The sequence below is a fragment of the Benincasa hispida genome, chromosome 1, assembly GCF_027475165.1.
Source record: "Benincasa hispida cultivar pf3 chromosome 1, pf3_genome.v1.1, whole genome shotgun sequence".
NCBI classification, from domain to species: Eukaryota; Viridiplantae; Streptophyta; class Magnoliopsida; order Cucurbitales; family Cucurbitaceae; genus Benincasa; species Benincasa hispida.
This window is the reverse complement of record NC_143478.1, coordinates 16,778,695-16,789,001: the sequence shown is the minus strand read 5'-3', so window position 1 is coordinate 16,789,001 and position 10,307 is coordinate 16,778,695. Positions and strand designations below refer to the sequence as shown.

At 34.9% G+C, this 10,307-nt stretch overlaps 1 protein-coding gene across 4 annotated transcripts; it reads right to left on the bottom strand.

The window, feature by feature from the left end:
- Window positions 1–1,799: 1,799 nt before the first annotated feature.
- On the bottom strand, window positions 1,800–9,800 carry TZP (zinc knuckle (CCHC-type) family protein). 4 transcript variants are annotated; one of them, XM_090308681.1, is made up of 7 exons: window positions 9,327–9,800; window positions 6,805–7,287; window positions 6,461–6,628; window positions 3,961–6,163; window positions 3,254–3,369; window positions 3,001–3,095; window positions 1,800–2,180 (listed from the first exon to the last, which is right to left on the bottom strand). In XM_090308681.1, exons 2-7 carry the CDS (start codon window positions 7,259–7,261, stop codon window positions 2,070–2,072), a joined length of 3,150 nt encoding a protein of 1,049 aa, XP_090164807.1. In that variant the 5' UTR covers window positions 7,262–7,287; window positions 9,327–9,800; the 3' UTR covers window positions 1,800–2,069. The 4 variants fall into 4 exon arrangements, with proteins under 4 accessions (XP_090164807.1, XP_090164809.1, XP_090164808.1 ...); XM_090308683.1 differs by lacking the exon at window positions 9,327–9,800 and adding an exon at window positions 8,184–8,382; XM_090308682.1 differs by lacking the exon at window positions 9,327–9,800 and adding an exon at window positions 8,302–8,382.
- Window positions 9,801–10,307: the final 507 nt, after the last annotated feature.

Genomic DNA, 10,307 nt, shown 5'->3' with positions numbered 1-10,307 from the left:
ACTATCTAATGATTTATAATCAAAATCTTGAAATGTATAATAGTTTCAATTTAACTTTTTTTATTTTTTTATTTTTTATAATTTTATTAAGTTTGAAAATTATTACATCAATTATTAGAAATTCTAGAGACCGTTTGGGACACCAACTAGAAGTTGGAATTGGTTATTATAGCCCACTCCATGTTTGAATCACCAAATATAATAGTGGTATGTATAACTATCTACATACAATTAAATATAGTCAATATTATTTCAAAACCTTTTTCACTACCATATTTATTATTTGTTATAGTATTTACTATTTTTCACTTATTCTCACTTTTCTTCTTGGTTACATGTTTAAAAAAAGTTGAGAAAAATACATACTATCAACTACAAATGAATGTCATCTTATGACGATATATTTCTTTCTTCAATCTAGAAATATAAAGGAATGATGTCAAAAATTGGATTTGTCGTGACAATAGTTTGAGGGTTTGGTTGATCATATTAAAGTTCAAAGTACAATTGTAATAACCCTTATAAATATATTGAGTTCGATAAATACAGACGAAGCTGTGAAATGACTATCAATGTTCTATGGGACTATGCTCAAATTGACCACCAACTATTCAATTTGAAGGGTGGTTTTGTTATTTCTTTTTAATATATTTTTTAGATAATTTGTGATAGCAACGAAAATGTACTATCTCGCTCTACTTAATTCAAGGTCATTCCTAGATTTTATGTGTTTATAGTGTAAAAGAGGTAGAACTGAGCGTTAGAGTTGAAGTGGAGCTAAAACGAACTAAAACGTAGCTCAAATGCACCAACCAGGAATGAATGAGTTAAAATTATGAAAATGGCCCTAGTAGGCATGACAAATGTAGCATAAGGCGAGATTGCCACAACGCTATGAAGTTTCACAGACTCAAACCCCCATCCCAAATTACCATTCTAACTAATTTTTGCACTTCCTTGGGAATTGACCCAGTCTTGCTAATGATAGTACTTATTAGTAGAAGTACAAGATCAAGAGTATATAATAATGTTGAAAATGGAAAAGGACCAAATGTAATAAGGAAATCAAGAGTTCTAATCTTTGATTGAAGAACATGCTAAAAAAACTTGAGACTATTAGATATTGACATTTTTAAAAGGAAAATTATTTCAAATGGTAAAACTGTTGAAAATATTTACAAAATATAACAAAATTTTAAAACTATCTATGATAAACACTAATAAACTTCTATCTATCATTGATAATTTTAAAATTTTGCTATATTTTGATTAATTTTTCTATATTTAAAACAATCCATTTTAAAAAGTTCAATAAGAAAAAGAAAATTTAGAGAGACAAGAACAAACGACACAAACAGAATTAATTGGGAGAGCCATTAATTTGTGTAAGAAAAATGCTTATTGAAATAACTAAGTTAAGAAAGGGTAATAAAAAAACAATAAACTAAAAATAAAGCATCTTAACAACAAACCATAAAGCAGCTATGCATCAAAAATTGGAAAATAAGTATGACAATACATGTTGATTGTAGAAGCAAAAGTGGCAAAAATGTCACTTTATTTTAGTTTATTTTTTTTACTCATAATATATCTCAAACATCATACATGGCTACGCATCAAAATAAATATGACTCAGCTATATTTGACCTGTATTATATTTTCTTTCGTATATTTGAAAAAAAAAAAAATTACATAAGTCAATATGCTCACAAGGAGGTTAAAAATTCAAATTCTAATATTATTTAAAAAAAAAATAAAAAAAAAAGTCTAGAAGCCTCCATTCATAAAATCCAACCAGATAACATCAATAACATACCCAAATAGATAAAAATGTGAAGGTAAATGTTAAACAATTTGGCATTTGTTTGTTCCATTTGAAAGCATATCTGATGCTAAATGATTTGTGTGCACACAAACAAGTAGGAATAATATAACAAGTTCATTAAACAACACATTTGACACTGTTCAATTGAAATTTGAAGCTGTAGGTATGGGGGGATGTATGGTGATTCTATGTACAGTTTTAACAGAAACTGATTTTGTGCAAACAAAAGTTCCTTTGTGCTTGTTTAGAAACCCAACTCCTTTTTCTTTTTCTCTTTGGCTCTTAAATCTGCTGCCAAAGGAAAAACACTGCTGCCATCTTTTGAGGCTGTACACCACCATGCCTTCATCTCATCCTGCAAGCAGTCAAGTTGAATTTTAATAGCCTGAAGAAATTACCTCATTTTTCAAATCCTCTCTACCTAGCTCAAAACTTCTTTCTTTATTTCTCATCTTAACATTTCATGCACCATCTTTCAGGATCCTTTAGGCTGTTTTCGACCACCCATTGGGGTGAAATACGACATCGAGGATGTTGTTAACAGAGTATTCACCATTGAGACCTTATGTAATTCAAACAGTATAATGGGGGAAGGTAGACATGCATTGAAATCCAGAAACCAGCTTCGATTACCAATCCGAACTAAGACTAGAGGATTGAGCGAACAAACTCGTATACAAGTTTGAAGGATAGAAAGAAATAAACTTCAGGGTAAATGATACAATGATTAGACTTTGATGTCTAAAACTATTGAAGCCCTCTATAACATCCAGCAATCGTCATTTATCGTTGCAGTGATGTCAAACCTCAGTCACGAAAAAGATGTAGGGATTTTCCCCTCTTACCACCGTGCCTTCTAATAACCAAAACAAACTGGTTGGTAGAACAAGGCTAACAGAACAAAGGAACATTATGGCATGAACAGCAAATGTTTTCCTACAGTTTGTTTTTTAAAGTAAATAGACTTGAACATGGAAGCATTAAGGCTAATAGATGGCACAGCCATGAACTCAGATCAAACGGACATGTTTTCGAAACTTTGAGCTCTAACCAACAATTAACAACTGCTCACAGCTGCTCAAGTTATGTTTGGGAGGAGGAGGAGGAGGAGGAGGAGGGGGGTGGTGTGGGGGGCGGTGGGTGGGGGCTTGAAAGAAAAAGGGAAACATTTATACCTCAAGAAAATCATGGTTGGAAATGTACTGGGTCTGAACTTGGCATTCAACCCCTCGAACTATAACAGAAATAGAATTTTTTGTGAGTTGTGCACCTGGAAATACATGGACATGAAAATTTCAGAAGAAATTAGAACAGAATTAATGGCATTAGAAGATAAAGGGTAAAACAAAAAAAAGGACAAAATATAGTTAACCAATACGACAGTAAAAGTTTGCATGATACTCAACCAAGTACTAATAGATATTTTACCCCTTATGCAAGCCACATGGTACCCAGTTCCCCCAAGTCCTTCTTCCCATTTCCCAAGCCGAATACGCAAGAAAAAACCATCAAGAAGTGATAGTGATATGTGGGAACTCATACACCTGGTGCCGATGCAATAGAGAAAGTATCAGTTTTTGGAAACAACACTCAATAAGAAAAAGGAGTTTCCATGTCCGATCATTTTGGGAATTGAAGTACAAGTTCAAAACATTCTTCAGTAAGTGATCTCCATGTAGGATTGCAAGTGAATAAAAACATATATCAACGTAGTTGCCAGCAGGCTTCAACTTGCCATTCTCCAAATATTTTTATAAACCAAGTGGTGTGTCAAAAGACTGGAAACCAATAAGAACATTAAATAGAAAAGGAAGTACGTGTAAACAAAAACCTTGCTACAGCATCTTGAGGACACAAAAATGCGAAGATAATGAAACTTATTATAAGTTCAGTCACATATAGTTTTATATCCCATAATAACTCGATTCAATAATTAAATGTCTCAAACTATTGAATCCAATATGTCACGTTAACTTTGTAAAGATACTAAAAGAGGACTTGAAATGCAGAAATGTGAACGTTTTAAAATGCAGAAATGTAAACATCTTACTTTCTACAGCTTGAACACACAATTGCATGGAAAAAGTGCAACAAATATGATTATAAATGAAGGATAAAAACTTGTACCAACTTACTTAAGAATATTGCTTCGAGACAGTCGAAGTTTTTTTACTGCATTGACGACCACTTGTGGTATATTGGAATTCTGCTTGTCAACAATGCTGTCAACGTGTACCACCTCACTTCTTTTCAAACTCTTCTCTGGAAATTCTGGAATCACACATTTGGGAATCGATATTGCTGCAGACTTCACTTGTTCAGAGACTTTAAAATCAAGACTAAGATCAGTTTTAATATTGGGATCACCAGTATCATTTAGAATTGATGCAACCCCATCTATCTTTCTATCCTCAACGTGTTGGGGTTTTGCACTTAAGCCAATCCCAGAAGCACGTTGGAGGTCACCAGAATCATAACAATCAGCCAAAGAAGCATGGGACTCAGATTGCTGTTGACCTCTCGAGGGAGCGAGTGGGCACGCAATAGCCCAGTGATTGAGCTGAAAGCACCGTATGCATGAACAAGGGGGATCAACTGTCTCATTACAGAACCTGATGTTTCTTGAAAGATCCTCAATTTCTTTTTCAGTAATTTCAGAACAATTATGTAGATTGTGACCTCTTGTGCCACAAAAGAAACAGGTCACAGTTTCATGACCCACATTTACGGTCAAATCTGACTGTATGATGTGTTTGAATGCACCTAATCTCCTAGCAAAGACGGAAGCCATTGCCTCTGGACTTCTTATTTGAGGAGAACGTAAAAAAGATTTGAACTTGCTAATGGATTTCTGCTCATTATGGCTTTTGAATTCCTTATGACCAGGAGAAGCCTCAGTATTTGCTGTGGTGTGTTGTTCCTTACTAACGGCAGTATCTAAGTCATCCATGGAATGATGATCAATGTGATTTTGAGGGCAAGGAATATGTCTAGGGCTGTGCATGGAACATTGGGAATCATCCTTGGTATTTAGGTTGCAAGTTTCTGGGTTTGCCATAAATCCAGATGCTTTGGCAGCAAAACGGGAAATCCACAAGCTTTTGAGAGGATCACTCGCATTACCAGTAGTATGGTTAATCTTTCCACATAGTAGATCACAGTCAACATTCTCTGTACTGTTTGACTTGCACTTACCCAAAGGAGAGTGCATAGCTTCACCTGTTCCAGCAACACTTATAAGATTGCATGAATTCTGGTTCTCCTGAGACCTGGTTTTATGACTTTGATGACTGCCACAAGAAATTTCAGGTGAATTCTTCAGCTGTATTAGCAGGGTTGGTCCATCTCCGGATATAAGCTCTGGCTCATTCTCATTGTTTGGCAGTAGTTGTTTGCCGAAGTGATCAGACTCTCCAAAACAGGCTATTGGAGTTGGACTAAGATCACAACTATTTTTAATCATTTCAATTTCCTTAGCTTCTTGTTTGGCTTGACAAATTGCACTAGGTGCTCCTTCCTCACCTCTCATTATTGGATTATACAAGGACCGGAAGATAGATTGGAAACCAACGCCACTGAACCCAGGAGCATTGATCTTCTTGTCCATCGGTTCTTCATTCAGGCCCCCCTGTTCAACATCACACTTTGCAAGGGTAAGGCCAAGAGAAGGTGCCTCATCTTGTATCGATTCTGCGAATCCTTTTGTCATGTTAGATATCCATTTCATGAAAGAGCTATCTTGACCAAGGTTTGATGTTGGACCATTATGGTCTTGCTTTTTGGCTCTTTTGTTCCCAACAATTAAGTGTTGTTCAAAGCTCCATCGCCTCTTAGACGTTGAACGAAAAGCACTGTTACAGCTTTCAACACTTCCATAGCTGTTGTCATCATTATTCAACATTCTTCCATGAACATCACCATCAGACAGAGCCTTTTCCTTGCCTTTCCTTTGAATCCAATGCATACCACAACTACTTGGAGAAGCCGAGTCAACTCTGTCTTTGCAATCATCTTTTCCTTCTTGCTGGTTACTGCCTCTCACTTCATGGGAGGAATCTGTCACTGTCACTATAATTTTACTTCCCTCACACCCAGCATTTTTATCATTTATATTTTGCAAGTCATTTTCTGCAGATGATTCCAGTTTCCCTAAAAAAGTTGGACGAGAGACAGTAGGCTCAAACGTATTCAAGGGTTGAACAACCTTTCCAGCTGTAATATTTCTATCTTCATTTATGTCTCCACCAATTGGATCCATATCTAACAATTCATGTTGAACTTTTTCAAGCTCAGGTTCATCTTGTTTCATTGATACTTCATTGATTCTGTTCACGGAAACTGCAAGGGAGATGAAGTCAATAAAATTTTAAACATGAAGATAAAACATAAAAACTAACTATTTGATAAGCGCAATCAGAAGGTTTCCCAATGCAAACATTTTTCATATGGAAAAACAAAATGCTCCAGGGGAGAGCAGGGAAAATGAAATGTTCAAACAAATCTTGATGTTACCAATTGGGCTTCAAATCATTGAACAATTACACTGTATTTTATCATCAAGTATCAAAAATATATTTTATTTATAAGAAATTTATGTTTCCGATCCATAAATAAACTGCATTGGTGTTAGCAGACCTGGCAAGTATGAGCAGTCATTTTTCCCGATTGTCAATACTTCATTCACCAGAATGTTTCCTGCATCTGTTACATCCACCCCTCCAGTTGCTTGTAGATCTTCCTCTTTAAAATGTATAGCAGACACTTCTGCCCTGCTAACTATTTCATTTGCAAAGTTTTCAACCCCTGGAAGGTAAATGCATCACTGGGAAAAATCTCAAGGAACAAAAATATAATTGGGCAGAAAGAAATATCAAGCATATTGAACAAAAGCATGGTATGAGATGCAACTAAAATTACGATCACCTTGGAATCAAACTTTCACATATTGTACATTTAAACAATCATCTGCATAAATATACCTTTCTCCAGTGTCATTTGTACTTTGCTTCTCATGCAGGCAGGGTCGTCAGAACTGGTCATAATTGAAGTTTGTTTACCCTCAGATATATTCTTCAAATGACTCTCTGCTTGTGACAAAATAATTGTCCTATTGTCAAGTATATTATTGGAAGTAGACTTCTCAGATACATTTTGTGGCAGTGCAAAACTTGCATTATTGGCTGCTGCATCCCACAAGATCGAGGTTTTTCTATTATTGAAGCTGGAATCAGCGCACCTAAGGCTCAGACCTTTGTGTGGAGACCAAACTAGTTCAGACAGGGAGTCGGTGGTAACATATTTCACATCCACCATTGAACCTGCATTTGCACCTACACCTGATTTGTTGGTCAATCTTCCCTGAATGTACTGGTCCCTGTAGCCCAAGCCAAGTCTTAAATCCGTCCCCGGTTCAATGCTTTTATAGTCCTCATTCATCTTCAGTAATACCTCAATTATCAGTTCTGCAATTCGGGCTCATGTTAGTTGTGTTTTGTTGCACCTTATTTCTTATTGAGAAGAAAGAAAAAACTCCTACTTTCAGTTTATAGCACATGGAGGCATATCATGCAATGTTAAAAGGTTGATACAATTAATAGCAGAGGCGGATTTAGTATGGGCCCGGGGAGCTCGAGCCTTCCCCCCAATTTTATGCTCTTTAGATAATATATATATATAAAAGACTGACATAGTTTCAAAATCATTAACTAGCTTAGTGGTAAATTTTCCTCCTAGCCCCCTCTAGACCTAGGTTCAAGCCTCACTAGATGCACTTATTTTAATTATATTATATAAAGTCCCCGTCAACAAAATTTATGGATCTACCACTGATAATAGAACGAAGAAAGCTAAGCAAACATTATTTTAACTCATGAAAAGATCATTCCAATTTGTTCCAAACTAAACCGACTCAACGGGGTTGTGAAAACTCAACTTAAAGTCATTCCAATAATTTGTACTTGTAGAGAAACTCCAGCATTTGTATGCATGTTAGGAAGAAGTACACCAATCCAAGCAGCAAAAATTTAACTTCCAGTTTACAAAAATCAATGTTTTGTATCATTCCAAAGTTCCCTTTAGAGCAAGGTGACAATTGCAAAGGATACTCGTACAAGTCTTTTCACCTTTAGCCAGTATATAAAAGCAATATTGAGCTTGAGATAAAGGTTATGATGGCTTTTGCAACAAGGTGACAACTGAGCAAAGGATACACGTAGTTATGATGGGTTTCAATGATGATTGTTGATACCAACAGTGTGAAGAAACCACACAATTCTCACAAATGTGGGCAAAGAAATCACATAACAGTTGAGGACAAAAAGGAAAAAGTTGCAAACAATATCATGCACCATATCATTACCCTAAAATTACACATGGAAACGTTATGTCCTATCATAGTTGCGATATTTCTAGGCTCGAACAATAATTTTCTGCATGATGTTCCCTTTCAAGATGAGTGGAAGGACATTTACAATTACGACTGAAAGAGCCTCTGGAATGTTTTGTGGTTTTTTTTAGGTCTCTTCATGGCAACTACTTTCAAGATATATTTACAATTACTATGTTTTGTGGTTTTTTTTAGGTCTCTTCATGGCAACTACATATACCTACACTGGTAAATTTAGACATCATAAGAAGACTGGGAATAACAACTTCGGATTTACTGAAAGAAGGAAATAAATGACATTTCCTATTTGGTCATGATCTATGATTTCCAGTCACATTCGAGGATATTTAATAAGCTCGTTTTAGTGTACTGTTTGCCATCTTCACACAAAAATGCCAAAAAACAACGCTTGGATAAATTTGAGTATCCATAGATGAACGTCCAACTGCTATATCCCTAGTTAAAAATATATATATATATATATATATATATATATATATTTCTATATATTACATGACAAATATTCTAGGCTCACAAAATCCAAACGTATTAACAAGTAATATGCATATACATTATTTACAGCACACTACATAAAGACAAACAAGAAAACACCAAAAAGATGATAATTCCTCTAAAGCAGTAAAAAGAACAATCAACTCGCATAAGATGTAAAATGGACAATGTTAACAGTCCCATCTTTCAAAAGTTGGCCACCCTCCATGTGGATCCAATTCTTAGAGAATAACCAACAAGTTTCTCTTCCTGGATTTTCAATGTCAGTTGCAGCTTTTGGAAAGAGCTATGTAAACGTACTGGAACAAAAAGATGTCCCAAGGTAAGGTTAAATCTTTTTCTACTGTGTTACTGTTTCAAGCTCCAAATAAATCGAAAGAAGTTTCCAACTCAAACTATGACAATCCAAATGTCACCCAAAGAGAAGCCATCACAAATTAACTACACACTCAACCCCATACAAACACTTCTGAAGTTCAAATTTCACAGAATCACTTTTCCGATTCTTAGAAACAAAAAAGGAAAGGATGTTGAACAACAAAAAACAGCAAAAATTGGAAGATACCGATCAGAGTAAACAAAAATCAAAGCAGACCCACATACCTCCTATCCCTTAAATTCATTAAAAACTGCTTTCTTCTGCTGCTGAGCACAAAAAGAATGAGTTTGAAAGTTCAAACCCAGAGAAAAATCAAAACCCCCTTAGCAAGAAAGAAGAAGAAGCAGATGAAAAATGAACAAACAGTGATGGATGATAGAGGGAAATATGGATTGAGAGGGAAAGGATTAGCAGAGCGAGAGAAACCGACTACAATGGGGCGTTTGCGGTCACAGTTTACATGAATCTCTTGAGGCTTTTTTGAAAGATTCTTGAATAAGAGGTTAGAAATGAGACACGTAGTCGAATGCATGCCAGTCCACGGTATACAGAATTATGTGCGCAACTGTATTACCTCCCAATTGCGCTTAGCGCTACTGTTAATGCTCAGTTGTTGGGTGTTCGCTTCACCACCAAGAGAAAAAAAAAAAAAAAAAGGAAAAAATCATATTTTTTTCTTTCTAAAAAAAAAAAAAAAACCCAGAAGAGGGAAGATAAAAAAATAATAATAATAAAAAATCTAGATCAAAGAAAAAGTAAAAGTGATCGGGATTTGAGATTATTTAATGGACTTTGAAGTCAAAAGAAAGATTGTAGTTCCAAAAAGGTAAGCTTGTTTTGTAACCAATAATAGAAAGACTACTCCCATAATATTAACTATAATACGTTATCTGTTCTCAAGGAGTTTTATTGTTAAATATAAATCATGTTGACATTGAAATTTATTATTTAAAAAATTAGAGTCTTAATTGAGGTTTATTTCTACTCTATTCTTGTCATTAAATTTTAATAGTTTGTTTGGTATAGATTAACCATAACAATTGACATTATCTTTTTTTATCCATCAAATCGATGTGTCAATTTGAATAATGTTTAGAGTTACGTGTAGCAAGTGAAACATCAACTATTAAGTGGAATTCAAATGTAGTTAAATGGTAAATGAAAAGATGACGATATAAATAATTTATTTTTTGTTTTTTTTTCCA

What these genes read in the sequence shown, in the direction of transcription:
- TZP (XM_090308681.1), bottom strand. Translation starts at nt 7,261, where the DNA reads ATGAATGAGGACTATAAAAGCATTGAACCGGGGACGGATTTAAGACTT. An exon ending in TCTCGAAGCAATATTCTTAA is followed by an intron (nt 3,370 to 3,960) that starts GTAAGTTGGTAC and finishes CATCGGCACCAG; the next exon opens with GTGTATGAGTTCCCACATAT. An exon ending in CCATGTGGCTTGCATAAGGG is followed by an intron (nt 3,096 to 3,253) that starts GTAAAATATCTA and finishes ATGTATTTCCAG; the next exon opens with GTGCACAACTCACAAAAAAT.